At 36.6% G+C, this 17438-nt stretch overlaps 1 protein-coding gene across 5 annotated transcripts in view; it reads right to left on the reverse strand.

Annotated features, from left to right (window-relative positions):
• Positions 1–15441, reverse strand: part of LOC110446189 (multiple epidermal growth factor-like domains protein 6) — a 62970-nt gene extending 47529 nt beyond the window's left edge. For 4 of the 5 annotated variants that reach the window (XM_021491213.1, XM_021491212.1, XM_021491211.1 and 1 more), the window contains exon 1: positions 15252–15441. In XM_021491213.1, the coding sequence (XP_021346888.1) occupies positions 15252–15312 (61 nt within the window). In that variant the 5' untranslated portion in view covers positions 15313–15441. The remainder of the gene's footprint in view (positions 1–15251) is intronic. The other variant, XM_021491214.1, reaches the window with a different exon arrangement.
• Between the last annotated feature and the right edge of the window lie 1997 nt (positions 15442–17438).

A 17438-nucleotide genomic window follows, 5' to 3' on the forward strand; every position in this document is an offset into this window, starting at 1 on the left:
TGTGCCCACATACTATTCTGTAAAAGGCAAACAGCTGACACATAACTGAAACATAAAAACTGTTGAAGAATATCTACAAACTAGATTTAAGCGCGTGATGCATATGTACGAAAACTCAATGATCATTATTGGTCTTTATTGTTCCGTAAACAAAAAAGCAACCTGAAATTAAAGACGGATATCTAAACGTTTTTACTTGTATAAAAAACAGAACCGACACAATGGTAAAACAGAAATTGCTTTCGAGAAGACGGAAGTCATGACAATATTATGAGTATATGCACTAAGCAACAGTCTAGACATTTTCAGTCATTATTGTCGATACAAGGAACTGCTTTTTAATTAAGATAATTTCAACTCTTTAAACAATCAGATAAGCGCGATTTAATACTAAAATTCTCATTAAAACGAGACATTGATTCACTTCCGGTTTCTTTCCCGAGATCGAGTTGCCTCACGACACCACTAAATGTTGTGTATAGTGTTGATTGGTACCACCACGCACACAGACTTATGTTATTGTTAAGATCTCAATTTTGTTCAACATTTGTATTACTGTTTACATATTACTTTTCTTACATTAAACACACTTAGGCTACTGTGACTATCTGAATTTTCACAGTTCATTTGTGTTACAGAGTCGCCTGGTGGATAACGCACTCAGACGCGTCTTTCACCATGGCGACCGGGGTTCGATTCACCAATTGGACATGAAAAGGTATTAGGGTCACCTGCTCGATCACATGGGGTTTCTCCGGGTACTCCGGTTTCCTCCTACATAAAAACCTCCGCACGCAAACCTCCGGGACAACAACAGAGTTTAATATAAGTTGTAAAAACTTGTTTCGTAATTGTTGTTAACTAAATAGCGTCCATCTTACACACACTTGCGCTACTGTTTATATAAAAATCATTTTCGCGAATACCATGTTTTTGCAACCATTTTCTCCGTCGACATACAATGTACATGACTTTGCGAGAATATAAATTCGCGATAAAAAGAATAACCTTTATATATTCCTTATTTAATCACATCGATGTATTTCAAAATATTTCAATTTTACCGCAAAAACAAACATCTCACGAACTTTTATTGGCTGACAGTAATCAAATGTTATAACGTTTATTAGTGTGTTCCTCAACTTCCTCATTTTCACACCAGACAGGGATTTAATTGAACCAGGGAGTCAGGCAGAATGTAACGTGGCTATAATCTACCACGTATACATGTATTCTGGCGACCGACATTGTTCTCTGGTGAGAATTTACACTCAAATCAATTAGCATCAATGATCGGTATTATTAATGAATAGCTATGTTCGTGTTCACGACACGAAACACGTGACATTATTACAAAGCGTGCGCGGTGAGGCGGCTCTCTGTTTGTATACAAAATGTCAGATAAATGTTGTTGTTTAAGAAACACATCGATCGAGACACAAACGTAAACTCTGTGTACAAGTTGTACCTTAGGGGGTAAATGAAGGTCAAAACCTAACGGATTTGTTAAGGTAGAACAAATGTTTTAAATGGCGTCAATTGTAGTATAATCTGTACTTGCCTTACCTGAATCACAATAGCCATGCTAAAAAAATGGCATTTGTGATTCGGGTAAGGCCAGGGATAGTTCAAAACAAATGTATTTAAATACTCCGAACGTGTTCGATCCGGAGAAAAATCGCCGTCGGTAGTAACAATGCTTGGCGTATTGAATTACGATGTACTCCGACAATAGGCCGGCAACACACACGTACGTATATAAAATGTTAACTGTGGGGCTATTGTAGTTTAGTGCCAGTAAAACGCCCGACTGGTCTTGTGCGTGCATTCCTACACAAGGTCTCAATGTGTGATTTAACTGTTTGCGTCTACGTCGTTGTATCACTGTCAGCTTACATGTACGTTCCATAACATCTAAAGTTTACAAGCATGTTCAAATATTTCTCAATGAAAAGCCTGCTATTGTTTCTATTAATAGGTACAGTCTTTCTAAAACTTGAGCGAGACTTGAGAAGGGACCATTTGACATGCAGTCAAGAATATGGTGTAAATATCAAATTACTTCATTCACCGGCTTCACAAATGCTCATTCAACTTTACTGTTATGAAATAATACAATCTACCTAATTTTGTAACTAATGAATTTATTTCGTTTCTCTTTTTTTCGGTAGTGTCTCCCTAGGTACCCGTCCTCATATTATCCTGGCTGTTGTGTCTCCCTAGGTGCCCGTCTTCATATTACAATGACTGTTGTGTCTCCCTAGGTACCCGTCCTCATATTACCCTGGCTGTTGTGTCTCCCTAGGTGCCCGTCTTCATATTACCCTGGCTGTTGTGTCTCCCTAGATGCCCGTCCTCATATTACCCTGGCTGTTGTGTCTCCCAAGGTGCCCGTCCTCATATTACACTGGCTGTTGTGTCTCCCTAGGTGCCCGGCCTCATATTACCCTGGCTGTTGTGTCTCCCTAGGTACCCGTCTTCATATTACACTGGCTGTTGTGTCTCCCTAGGTGCCCGGCCTAATATTACCCTGGCTGTTGTGTCTCCCTAGGTGCCCGTCGTCATATTACCCTGGCTGTTGTGTCTCCCTAGGTGCCCGTCCTAATATTACCCTGGCTGTCGTGTCTCCCTAGGTGTCCGTCCTCATATTACCCTGGCTATTGTGTCTCCCTAGGTGCCCGTCTTCATATTACACTGACTGTTGTGTCTCCCTAGGTGCCCGTCTTCATATTACCCTAGCTGTTGTGTCTCCCTAGGTGCCCGTCCTAATATTACCCTGGCTGTTGTGTCTCCCTAGGTGTCCGTCCTCATATTACCCTGGCTATTGTGTCTCCCTAGGTGCCCGTCTTCATATTACCCTGGCTGTTGTGTCTCCCTAGGTGTCCGTCCTCATATTACCCTGGCTATTGTGTCTCCCTAGGTGCCCGTCTTCATATTACCCTGGCTGTTGTGTCTCCCTAGGTGCCCGTCCTCATATTACACTGGCTGTTGTGGCTCCCTAGGGGCCCGTCCTAATATTACCCTGGCTGTTGTGTCTCCCTAAGTGCCCGTCTTCATATTACCCAAGCTGTTGTGTCTCCCTAGGTGCCCGTCCTAATATTACCCTGGCGGTTGTGTCTCCCTAGGTGTCCGTCCTCATATTACCCTGGCTGTTGTGTGTCCCTAGGTACCCGTCCTCATATGACCCTAGTTGTTATGTCTCCCTAGAAACCCGTCCTCATATGACCCTAGCTGTTATGTCTCCCTAGATACCCGTCCTCATATGACCCTAGCTGTTATGTCTCCCTAGATACCCGTCATCATATATGACCCTAGCTGTTGTGTCTCCCTAGATACCCGTCCTCATATGACCCTAGCTGTTGTGTCTCCCTAGATACCCGTCCTCATATGACCCTAGCTGTTGTGTCTCACTAGATACCCGTCCTCATATGACCTTGGCTGTTGTGTCTCCCTAGATACCCGTCCTCATATGACCCTAGCTGTTATGACTCCCTAGATACCCGTCCTCATATGACCCTAGCTTTTGAGAGCACGTTAAACTCCAAACCAACCAACAAACAAACAAACAAACTTATGAAAAGGATGACTAAACAACAAATTCATTCTAAACATTGTTTTAGTCAAGCCATATTCGTTTCCAATACCAGGCAAAATTACTTGTGACAGAAGGAGTACAACGTATAACAACATTTTTTGTTTATAAACAGAAAAAATAAAAATTGTCCTTCAAACACTACCAGGACAGTGGGCAACTCGGTACGTGACCTAATATGGATATCACTACAATATAAGGGGCATGGCTTGTCCTTGTTCGGATTGTTTTTATTTAGGAGCGTGTCCAGGGCAGGGTCTTGGTCGGGGGTCAAGTGTGTGTTCAACAAGCATACTGTTTGTTTTGTTTTTCTGTTTGAACATTTGATGGATTCACCTGCGTACCAGCGTATAGGCAGCTACATATACGCACCTGAATGTAAGATCAACTGTAATTTTATGAACGAATATGAATATAACGAATTGGTTTCTAGATGGATAGATCAGAATTTGAAAAACAAATACAGAACGATAATGTTTAGTGATATCACGAACAATTAAAATCGAACTATGAATGAAAACGAGCCAAGGTTTTTCACAATGGATTAGTCCTCAATTATATGAGGTAATGCATTTAAATTCTTTCTCTGTCAATGCCGAAAAGCGGACCAGAGTTCTATGACTATACTCCGACACGACTTCCGGGTTTAACATAAGTTGATAAATGGAACGCATATGAAGCGTTTGAGTAATCATATCATTATATATAGCGAGTTCCTGATCAATGATCAAATTATCTAAATATTTCGTTTTGGTATTTTAGGAACAGTGTCGTGTCAGTATTCATGGGCCCGTATTCATGGGCGCGTATTCATGGACCCGTATTCATGGGCCCGTATCCATGGTCCCGTATTCATGGCCCGTATTCATGGGCCCGTATTCATGGGCCGTATTCATGAAACCGTTCTCATGCTCAAGCATTGATTTTGTATTCAAGACAAATTTCTTGTTCCGGTTTTTAACAAATGAAAAATCTTATTTTGTAAATCATTTCGTTTGACATGATTTAAGTGAGTTACAAGAAACCTGGTTTGAGCACAAAACCCATGCATGAGCATAAGAACGGCCTCAGGAATACGAGCCCAGATCTTACCTATGATAAAACAATATCAGGTAAGATTGGTCACTATGTCTAAGTAGGTGGTCAACAACATACACTCAAGAATTAGAAGGAAGTCATTATGACAGGAGCCACATGTGGCTCACGAAAGGCTTAGACCTCCAGAACACCTGTTTCGCCTCCATATTTATTTGCGATGTTGCGATGTAACCTTTTGTTTTAGCGTCTCTCCAGTTCCTGTTGTTATTTGGATCGACTTTCAGTTCGGATCATCTCTTAATTTATGTATTAACGATGATTTTATTCCTTATTTACCTTACAACCCCTTAAAAAGGATGATTGTTAAATAATTACGTTTCCTTTGTATTATCCTTAGATAAAGTACCTACAAAAATGATGTTATCATCAAATAAAAACTGAGGAACTTTTTACGCGCATCATGGAATATGCTTGAACAGAATTACGTTTCATACTATTATGTGTGTTAAAAGACGCATTTTAATCCTTAATTGGAATGAAACTAGTATTGCGCAACAGTGTTACAACACTATAACCGAGTTATATTTGGTATTGAGTGTATTTGGATTAGAGATATTGGTCGGTGCATACAACACGATTGTAAATATTTGGTTGTACTGAACCGCTTCCTAGAAACAGTTCAATCTACAAAACAATGTATCATAATATTTAAATATAATAAAACTTTATAAAACTAACCGATTTTTCAAACCAAATTTTGACATTATATCGAGGTTTGGCGATATATCAAGGGAGCAGTAACATAGATTCACTAAAAGAGAAATTGACCAATCAAATACGTGGCAAGGTGGCGATTTGAAGAGCGGCATTATATCAAGGTGTTACTGAGTGTGTATAATTACATGTTCGCAGAGATAGTAGCAAGTGCGTGATGTACGGATAATTAATAGCACGTGCATAATACACACGGAGTGGATAGCACGTGCATGATTCAGCTGTACCAAATTTCATTGGATAAATGGCGTAAACATTGAAACGACAGTAATTTCATAATTAATGGCTCAGTAAGTCGAAATTATCACCAAATATGCCACTCCAAAAGAAACAAATAACACATGGACTTTCGGTTCCGTTCGTTGTAAATAAGGCCGTTGTTGTGACGTACTATCGTCTATAGTGACGTCACAAAGACAAGTAGGGGATAATATGACGTCATGTAATTGTGTGTACAAGTTACAATGCCGTCACTCTGACCCCATTATTACAGCTGCCATGACAGTCCGACCAGTCATACATAATTGAAACGATCTATTGCAAATATTACACACGAAAAATATATCACTCCTATAGTGTGTGAGCCAGGACGCCATATGACAAATAGTTTTACTAGACCGAAAACAAGTTCACGAAAGGTTCAGTTTGTTTATTTATTTTCAAAATGGTATTAAAATTGATTGATAGTCTCAAAAAGGTTTGTATAACGTGGATTGAATACGCTACAGTTTCAATTATACGATAGTGCCATATCATTAAACACGATCGTACGGGCTTTAATAAACTTTTGAACTTGAAGGTTAATTTTGAAAAAAAGTGTTTGAACTAAAATGGGATACGTCGAAATCACACACCTACATAGAATGAAGTTTAAAGACAACATAATGTCCCAGGAAATGTAGAACTTTGGTATAACCAATGCAAAGAAATGTATCATAAAACAGCAAAATAAAACTTAAATCAAAACCTATTCGATACAGTATGTGTACACTCTCTATCGATAGGCCAAACGTCCCGGGTCGAGTGACATTTTGCAATTTCGTCTCATCGTTGTACAGGTAAACAATACAAATCGCTCACTCAGTCATACCTTGACAAAGGGTCCAGTCGGTCTTGAAACGTACATTGTTTGTGCATAAAATAAAACTTTGATATAATCAAAGCCTATATTTATAGCTTAAGTTTGTTAAACCATAAATATAGGCTTTGAGTACAACGGAAATTGAAGAGATATAACACAAGACAATCTGAACCAACAAAAACGGGGAGGCGGAACAATGTGTACCGGAAGCTTAAGGTCCAGAGTTTCTTGCCAGGTATGTGGTACCCGGTATGATGTCTTCCGTCTTACTCCCAGGAAGTATGCAGGTCACTTACGACCCACCGCACGACGAACAAGTCTTTAGTCAAAGCAGACAATGAATTTCTATTGCAGGAAATGACGTAATGATGACGACAATGAAACGTAAATTGAAACAAGCCTCCCAAAATCCCTTGACGAAGTAGTCGATTACCGTCGTCATAGAGACGCATCAATCCTTAATATCCAGATAGTTATAACGATGTCTGGAATAGCTAGTCAACTGCGACATGTAAATTCCATAAACAGGCTAGGCATTTTACATAAACAAAGCTGAATGTCATAGAAGAGTATTGATTTATCTTTTCATCTGCCAATAATTACATTTGCTCTGAATCCTTCCATTGTAATGCATTATGAAGGCAAATGTGGATATGAGACTATAACAGCATTTGCTATTGTAACGTCATCAATCTCAATTGTGACGTCATCAATTTCATTGTTGTCAATAATTTCTTTCCGGTTGAAAAATGTTCGAAATAACTAAATAAAGCATAATTACTCTATCAAAATGTAAATATAAATAATGAATATTTTAGCAAACATTGTTATGGTCCTGTAACACATATTTCTATTGCTGACAAACTTACATAAAGCCCTACCGGGCAATGTGTGTAATATGACCATAGCAACATTTGTTAAAACATTCATTGCTTAATAATTGCAATTTCGTTGCTCAATCTTTTATCACGCCTTTACTGAATCTCTATCATGTCCGACCTAACGATTCGCCTGTTGTTGATGTCGTTAAAGTCAGGTTTATTGACCAATTGTCATATCTCACCGAACGATATACTGTCTTTTTTCTATCGTATGACTGAATAAATATGAAAAATGCGGTTGCCAAATTTTCCCTGTACCTAGATAAATGAAATTAAAAGAACGCGGATATGTCACATCATCTAGTGCATTAGCTAGTTTGATATTGTGGAGCGTGAATATCATATTACACTGCAACAAAGATAATCTGGATAACAGAGAATGCATGAAAATACCGAATTAAAAACAATAAAAATAGAGGAAAATATGAAGGAAGGAATAATGTATATGCAGAACGCGAAAAAGTACAAGAGGGCCAACCATGCAAAAACATAAGTAAATATAAAGGAAGATCTATAAAATGAAATGTACGTATAGAGTTGATTTAATATTTTATAATTCCTTTATTTGAGGTATGTCGTATCTACATTTTGTATTAAACCATTCTCATGGACTCTGTGCTCAAACGAACTTTCTAGTAACTCGGTTTAATCATAGAATTCGGCTTTTAGTTTCCTCAATTTGCTACCAAATCATTCTCAAAAGAAGATTTTATCATTAATTCATAACAGAAACAAGATAATTAGACTTGAACCAAAAATGCATGCTTGAGCTTGAGAATGGTTTTATGAATACGTTTAAAGGTTAATTTTGAAAAGGATTCGCATTAAAAATGGGTATACGGTGAAATCACACACCTGGTTTAAAAAAAAATTATAACTATGATATAGTTATTGTGAAGTAAGATAGACATGAAAAGTGTACCACATTGTCAATAAATCAACATAATTTTTTACTCAAAGTTTATACAAATATACAACAAAAACTTAGGAGACATGGCAAAACGGAAGGCACGATAACAAAAAATTAACACACAACAACAACAACAACAACAAACGGAATATATCTTGATATACAATAATGGTAACCTTACAACGATACTCTGTCACAAATATTCTTACTATGAACTCATGATCGCAAACTTTTTTTATCCTTGGTAGAAGAAAAACCAGTCTGTGTGTTTATATTGTTTTAGCGTTAGTGGATTGCTTAATGTCTACTTGGTCGTCTATCAGCGTGTCTGGCCTACTTCGTGTAAGGGCAGAACAAGTAGTCTCTTACGATTGAATGGTCTGAACAGGTCTAAACATTTATAAGTATCGCTGGTACAATGTACGTACATTGTATATTCTGAAGACAGGCCGCAATTATAATTTACCGAACTGAAGCACAAAATACAGCTCGACAATTGTCCACAGTCATTAAAAGAATAATTACCGGCGCCGACAGACCAAACAATGGCCAGGTATACACAGGTATGGTATGGAACCACTACAGGAAGCGAAGATAGAAGAGATAGTAAGTCTTACGGAGTACGCTACAGGGGTTTTATTTCCCGATTTTACTTAACAACTTAACGGGACGTCACGTCAACGATATCTTCACAAAAAACCTCCAAGTATACAGTATCTGGTAGTGCGCGTTTCAGTTAATCATTCAAATTACGTAAATTATCAAATTCATTTTTAAATTCATTTATTTATTTTCAAGAATATTCAATATTTTCTTTAACCATTAAACTAACAAGGCTTAGCTTTGCAATGTCGCGAAGTAATAGGTTAATTGAACCATACTTTCACTTCGTGTCAGGTTTAAAGTCACCCAGCTTCTGACTGGTAGTACTAAGGTAGGATGTCTCGGCATACAGGATTTTGTTGCAGAAAATATAAATATTGTGGACTACAAGTAAAAAGTTGAAACCAAATACAACATGATTTATAGACATGTAGCAAGGAAAGTGATACCTTTGAACGAACCTTACAATATGTTAAATGTGATTTTAAAAATATGCTTTTCTCCCATACTCGGATTGAATACATTGAAGCTCCAATTCTACCAGCGAGGCTATGAGAAAAAAATAGTTGATAATTGATCAGGACGATTTTTTCACATGTGCTGAGGGCATTCGGCATTGTATTACAGTGAGGTGACACTCGAGAGTCGGCATCAGGTCCACGCTATCACAAGGAGGCATGTACACGAACTTACCCTGTCTCCGGCACACATACACATATAGAGGCACGTCCTTACACGACCTTAGCTTTTAAAAGTTAAATCCTATAAAATCTAGCAAAACCAAACGTTTACAGGATACATGTTCTCCCCAATCAAACACTGATTACAGAAAAAAAACCTTTAAGTACTTTTCTCTGTGTTCATGTTGTATTTCCTTTTGCTTTGGCGTCTCCTTGTTTGCAGACAGGCTTACGAGTTACGACTTTATTCTTGTGCGTTGACGAGATTGTAATTGGTATTTCAAATCTATCTTTAGAGCCCGATCTTAATAACTAATATAATTGTTAACCTGTTAGCAGACGACATAGGTTTTGTTAGAATTCGCAGAAACTCTAATTATAGAATAACAATCGTGCAAACAAGACAAAATATATAAGCGACACAGAACGAATACATATCTGGATTTAAAGTAAAATAAGACGAATCCAAATAAAAACATTTACATACCATTAACGAAGTAGATCAAATGAATATTAATGAATAGCTAATGAAGCGTGGACCATTAAATACAAAGTCTGTAAACATGCAAGCCCCGGGTACTGTGTATTGTGTCATTTCCAAATGCCATAAACACAATTAAATGCTTGACTGATACCTATATATGTCTGTGTTGATAAACCCATTAACGCGATGTAACATTCCTTCTGTTGCTGTACTTGGTCAGTTTAATCGACATTCTAATCCTTTGTTGACCTCCTAAGGTCGATATTGGGGAAGGCATGATTTGAATTACTTTGATCAAAGATGGTATGTGCAGATATGATACAATAATCTGAAAACACTAGATCAGTTACTCTGTTTGACAGAATGACATCAGTAAACCAAAGTCCCATATCTCACAATGCTACTAATTGTAACAGTTACTATCATGATGTTACAACATATACGGTTACAGTGAATAAGGATAGTCGTATTGTAATATTAATTTACGTCGCATGCTTAAATAGGCAATTTAACCGGACACATACTTTATACTTTATAATTTTTCTTTAAACTTTATAACCCCATCACATTCATATGGCGCTTGTAGGACTGTGGTCGACAAAACAGACAAGGGATATTGACTATTGTGTATACCGTATAGATAATTCATTTTACCATTATATAAGTTATTTGATAATAACATGGTATCAAATTCGAAAATGCAAAACTTGTTCTGTTTTTTTTTCATTAACTATTTTGTTATATCAATACACACGTTGTATATGCTGTTTCATCAGGCAAACTTCCCAATATTAACTGTAGGCTGTCTAATACAGAATAGCAGACTGTTATCAATATAAACAAAGATTTAGGAGCAGAGTCAGAATACAGAGGCTGACAGAGAGCCGAATAAACACTCCATTATTGATCATTTGCATTAAAATAGAAGACTAAATATTTCCAGTTACATCAAACAAAAACATAACACATATAAACATGTATATTGATACATCCCTATCTATCATACAGTGTCTAAATCTGAAGTCAATCATACTATCATCTCTCTGATATTTCAGACCATGCGCATGTATGTCCTCCAAACATATCCTAAATAAATCAACAAACAAATAAATGATAATTTCTCGCCAACAAAACCAGAACTCAAAGTCAATAAGAACGAGCATGGCGGCGACTGAGAAGACACCAAACCAAAAGCGTAGACAACATGAACCCTCACAAAAAACACTATAATTGTAACTAGATATTCCGGCGGACTAAACGTTTCTGGGGACACATGTTCCACTTATCATAATGTATAATGTATTACTATATTAACGCAACGCTTTCAATTTTGTTTTATATCGGCATTGCTAGATATGTTAATGTATCCTTAATTTATCCAAGGTTTATACACTAAGAGAAACCTATCATGGAATGCAACAAAAGAGGTAGCTGTCAGTGCTATTGGCGGTAAGTAGCTGTCAGAGGCAATGTGTATTCGTGTTTTTATGTCAATACCAGGCATAAAGAGATACAGTCTTTGAATGGAACCACTGACCTTTAAACAAATTTGTTTACAGGTGAGTAAACTGTTTTGTATGGAGAAATATTTTGTTGAAATCCCTTGTTCATCTTCTAGAATGTGATCGTCTTTATTTACGATGTAATTTTACAAATAAGATATTATTGAATATATTATGTCTTATCTTTATAGATGCCAAGTATAACTGCATCACAAGTTAGTAACCCGTTGACCTCCTGTTTGGGAATGCTATTTCTTTTCTTGACCTGACACGGATGAGCATATTAACAAGGTGTTCAAAAGGTTCAGTACAGTATCAGCTGACGAAGTCGTTTCAAACTGATACGTGAATCACGAAATTAGCATTTCGGTCAGAAAAAAGTATGTCTGATCAATATAATTGTCAGTAACGAACATTGTCGCACAGAAATAAACAACTCTTAAACAATTTTGTTGTGAAGCAAATACAAGCTACTCTAATTTGAATATATATATACCTTTGTATACCACACGTATGTTCGTTTTTTCCCAATATAATACGCTATTTTGATATCTACTAATGGCAATGGCACTTTTTATTTCTATTAAATTTGCGGGTATGAGGTTGGAGACCAAGTGCCATCACGATGTAGGCGTGGATATCTTTGGGCTCAGGACCTCGGCAGGCCTCATCTCCAACCTAAATACTAAACTCTTGAATATAATTTCCATATCCACTATGCCCACTCATGTTGCCGAATCTATGGCTAGTAAATTTGTATTACAACTTTGTTGACTTTCCGTATCAAAATTGGACATAATATGACATTTGAATCACAAACACTTTTATCTAACTTAATGATAGCCGTTTAACATCTATTTGTATAATGGTGCATGTAACTTAAACATTGTCGTCTATGTTTAGAAATATAATTTAATGACATAATTTAACAGCGTTTATAGAAATATCACGCCTGCATAAGGTGTACCGATTGTTTTATAGACACATAGACATCAACTTGTTTGTCTTTAGTATGTCCTCTAATTAAACAAGGTTTCATACTTTACATATAGCACATCGACTCCTACATACGATTGCTTATCAAAAGTAAGCATAACTCGGTATCTGGTGTGTGCTATAAGTGGAAAACAAATAACCTGGTCTATCTATGTGACCGTTTAATGACGACTAGACTTGAAACCTTGTAGTATTGAGATTGTCTTAAATGATCTTCCCCTAAATGTGACTTCCAGGTGACTCACATACCAGTAGCATTGAACCAAACAGGTATACTGCGTCAATAACAGAATTTGAAATCTTAATGGATTATTTTCTGTCCTATTTTCTACATCTTTTACGGGTTAAAAGTTCCATTGTCACTAAATGTTTACTACTTTACTACAGTAAGTGCATGTATTACCATATCGACATGCCGGTAAGACAGATAAATTTACCGGCTATTTTCGTATGTTCTACCATACATATCTTAACTTTAATATTTTGTCTATATGGTTTTATTTGGCTGGTTGTCCTATTCAGATGTTATCGTCACAAACAGATTATTAACGGTCAAAGGAATTAAAATAAACCTCACAAAAATTTGTAGACTAATTAGTATTATTAATTAAATCAGCATGTTCCTTACAATGATAACGCTGATGCGGTTTTATTTTGATTTATCATGCTCTGTTAACGTGTAATACTGCGTTCAAGTATAATGTATTCCTTATCAGATCAATATTGAACGCCATTGCCATTGAGGTTAACTCCTACTTACAATATTAAAAATGCATTAAAAACTATCCGAGTAATCGATTATGAAATAAAACCTCAATTGTTTCCATAGTTTTACAAAATCGATATAGTCAATTTTGTCAAATGATGGAGAGTTACGTTACATTAATGTCGAACAGTAACAGATAGCACATGAGTTTATCAGTAACAAAAACTGACACTTGCACGTGTCTGGTAGTGACCTAGAATAATAAGCACATGTTCATTGTAGTTACTGAAATAATTAAAGTGGTCAATAAGCTGATTTAAAGCACCGTTAGCTTGTATCTTTTTTGCATATATTTTCATGTGTTTAGTATTAGTGCATTAATAATCAAGGTTTAAAATCATGGTTTAAAATACATGTGTTGAATGTATACCTGTGCATGATAAGTGTATTTTTTCATATGTATGTATGTATGTATATGTATATGTATATGTGTGCATGTGTGTATGTATGTGTGTGTGTGTTTTAATATAATACGGTAAGTGTACATGTATATATATGAATATGTGCAGTATGCATGCGTGTACGGTTTGGATTTGTGCACCCCAGTCCTGTACCCCGTACTACGCTATATGGGTGTCGGGTTACAGGAATGCTAACGGTTCCCTAATGATAATATGTGTAGTGTGACAAGAAATAAAGGAACTATTGTCACCGGCGGACATGTTGAGACTTTGCCAAAAACGTATGTAGCTGGACTCCTGGACCCACCCATGAGGCTTCCTAACAGCTAATAAAGAACCACCGCCTTAATGACTCAGTAAGGGTATCTTTATATCAAAAATACCCAACAGAAATATTTCCAAACTGTTTTCCTTCTGACGTAATATCTCTTTGTTTTTTTTATTGTCGACGTTAACGTTGGTTAACCACACTATGAACACGTTTTTATTTAGGTTCTTTTCTAATGGAATTTGACATTGAGGAGATAAGAAGAAATGACTGCGAAAGATACTTACTACACGAAATTGTGAAATGTTCACCTGTGGATCCTTCATAAGATTTTCATTAAACGGTTTCCTTTTAAACATTACTTTGACATATCTTTATTTCAAAAGGACTCACTACCAATCCACTGGAAGAATGGCATAAATAAGGGACAATCGTTTTAGTATTTTATCTTTTCGACTTTTCCTCCAGGTTGTTTCCCTAAATTACATTCTTATACATGTAGATAAGCAGGCAACACAATCCGACCATCAAAGCATAGTATGTTGTTATTATACCAGGAGAAATGTTCACCAATATCTGCCGGCTAGAATGTCAATGTGTTTCACTACAATAGTATTGTAGTTCACTCATTCTGTTTTATCTAGCGTTCCTAGGACATATTTTGGTCCCAACAACTGTTTCTCCACAAGGCATACTCCGTAAGCTGGAGCCTTGTACCAGAATACCTATTGACCAGCCTCTCGCTTCGGCTACGATCGTTATTCTTTGCATTCACGCTCAATAGTTTCAACATAGGAAAATGGTTTCTGTACGACATTTATGTCAGTACATTTATAATGGATCGACATCACAGGTTTTAAAGGTTCAACTTGACAAATGGTCTTGGTTCGGCTGTTTTTCTCTACGGATTTGTTGGGATGTTTCTCGACAGGTGACATTAAAGCTTCTAACTGACTGTCGTAAGAATGTGTCCTACCTGTAATAAGTAGGTGCCTCTCCCAATCATCAACCGATCGATGATCATCGTGTATCTATAGGACATAATAACGGCGTGTGTATGTCTTTAGGTTTACCGTGTAAAACATGACAGTTTACACAGCATTTCACACACGCCATTACCAATAACCACACGCGTTTACATTCCATTTACAGGCGGGATAGCCGTTATGTGTACATCTCCAAATTGATTTCACGTACAATTGTTCTCCTAAGTCTAATACATAAACAAAGGTATTCAGTCCCCGGGGGAGGGAACAGACAAGGGAGGTGACCTACCTTGGGCGTATCCCACGTAACAGGCCAGGCCAAACAGCAGCCACAACACGGGTATATCCATAGTAACACAGTTATCACAGTGTCATCCTTAGCACTCGCCACAGGTACGTACAGGTAGGACAGCTATGCATTAATAGGTAAAATTCCTATGTGATTTACCTGCGAATAGAGCGCACGCATGATTGGGCGCCAATACACAGAGTAGTGTATAGGCAGCGGATTCTTTGGACAGTTATATTTAAAGGGACGTATGGGAGGATACGTGTACCGTGTTAAGGTACGGGGGTTCATTTTAAATTCATCTCGATGCCATTAAAGAAGATGGGACTGGCTACAAGTGACATAAGTTGATTAAAGTCCTCTCTGAAAACATACAATCATGAACACAAATTGTACGTGAATATTTCCATATGCAAATATTACAGAATACTGTACATAGAAATATTAGTTTAAACAATGTTTTATTTTCGTTATTGATTCTGGGTAAACAGAAATGCATTAAATGGATAAAAAAAAACTATTTTTAAAGGTCATGTGAGGTATAAAGGCAGGAGATATTGTTTGTAAATTGACGTGTGTTTGTATAATGTAAATATATGAAAATGCTCTGTTTAAAGTTCTATCTGTGTTGTACAAGCATAGACTCAGTAATCCAGTAGATGAATATCTATGACGGGATTAAAAGTTAATGATCAGAGAAGTAACAGGAAGTGAAATTGTAGTCATCTTACGCGTCAAAACTTGTCATTGGGAGTAACAAAATGACAAGTTTTGCGTTACGACACGAAACCAGTAGTCTATACCGTGGGTGATATAAGGACACTCTTTATTAGTGAATAGCCATGTAAACACGAACGCGTGTGGATTGTTCAACAACTTACTTTTATATGTGAATATAAGGTAAAAAACATGACGAGCATGGATTATTGTTCAATAAATAGTGTACTCTGTATACTAATCAAAGGCAGCTTCTCCTGAACTCCATTTCTACTTTTAATAATAACATTCCAATAAATACTCATACCTTTCTCTATGAATGTGAAAGACTCGATATCAATATGAAGACAAGTATTCTGGAGATGATCCAGAGATTCATTAAAGGTACTAGAAGCATTTTCTAAATTACACTTATTCATATCTAGTTTCTGTATCAACAATCGCCGAAATAAAATTAATATTAATATGCAATAGGCTATTTATATATAATACATATATATAAAAAATAAAACAAAAGACAGAGATAGCGTCTCTAGGCCTTTCTCGGGTTGATTCCTCGAATCTCTGTCCTTTGTTTTATTTTTTTATATTTAATTCCGACACAAGGACTTCTCAATGTTTTCTTAATACATATCTATATATTGTCATTACTACAATATGACGTGTGTAACTGTGTATTACTGTAAGGAGAGTGTGCCCATAGGCTTTGCCTGTTGCCCGATTCCTTCGTATCTAAGATCTGAACAACAAATATTCTGAAATGAAAACTGTTGTTCAACAAATAACTTTTATTGGTGAATATTCAGATATAATCATAAAAAGACATGTGCAAACATAGGATAATTGTTTAACAAATTACATTGTACGCATGCGCTCACGTGCATTGTAAACAAGGGAGCGGTTTGTGACCTATCTTCAGTAAATCAGCTTTTTCGAGTAACGGGAAACTGGCACAAAATGACAAATGGTCCAACGCTCAAAACTATGTCATTAGCATGTTGATGAAATTAACACGAAGAATCATAAGATGAATGTTTGCAAACAAAAGAACAAACTAATTTTCTTAATTTGATGATTTTAGGTCAGGTTGTTTTATCGGTACTACTGTAAACACGGAGGTACATTCAATTGTGTTTTTATGTGGTAAAACAGGATAATCCTAATTTGATTTTTTTATTATGGTTGAATATGTAACTCAGGAACCTTATTATATAGCTAACCATAATACCCACACATGTTATACTGCCAACCATAATACCCACACATGTTAATATTCCTTAAGTAACTGAACTGTATGACACTCGCTATGACATGTAATCAGTATTAACAGAACTACATGACACTTGCTATGACATGCAATCAGTATTAACATAACTACATGACACTTGCTATGACATGCAATCAGTATTAACATAACTACATGACACTTGCTATGACATGCAATCAGTATTAACATAACTACATGACACT

This window comes from Mizuhopecten yessoensis, unplaced genomic scaffold (assembly GCF_002113885.1).
Source record: "Mizuhopecten yessoensis strain PY_sf001 unplaced genomic scaffold, ASM211388v2 scaffold2623, whole genome shotgun sequence".
Taxonomy (NCBI): domain Eukaryota; kingdom Metazoa; phylum Mollusca; class Bivalvia; order Pectinida; family Pectinidae; genus Mizuhopecten; species Mizuhopecten yessoensis.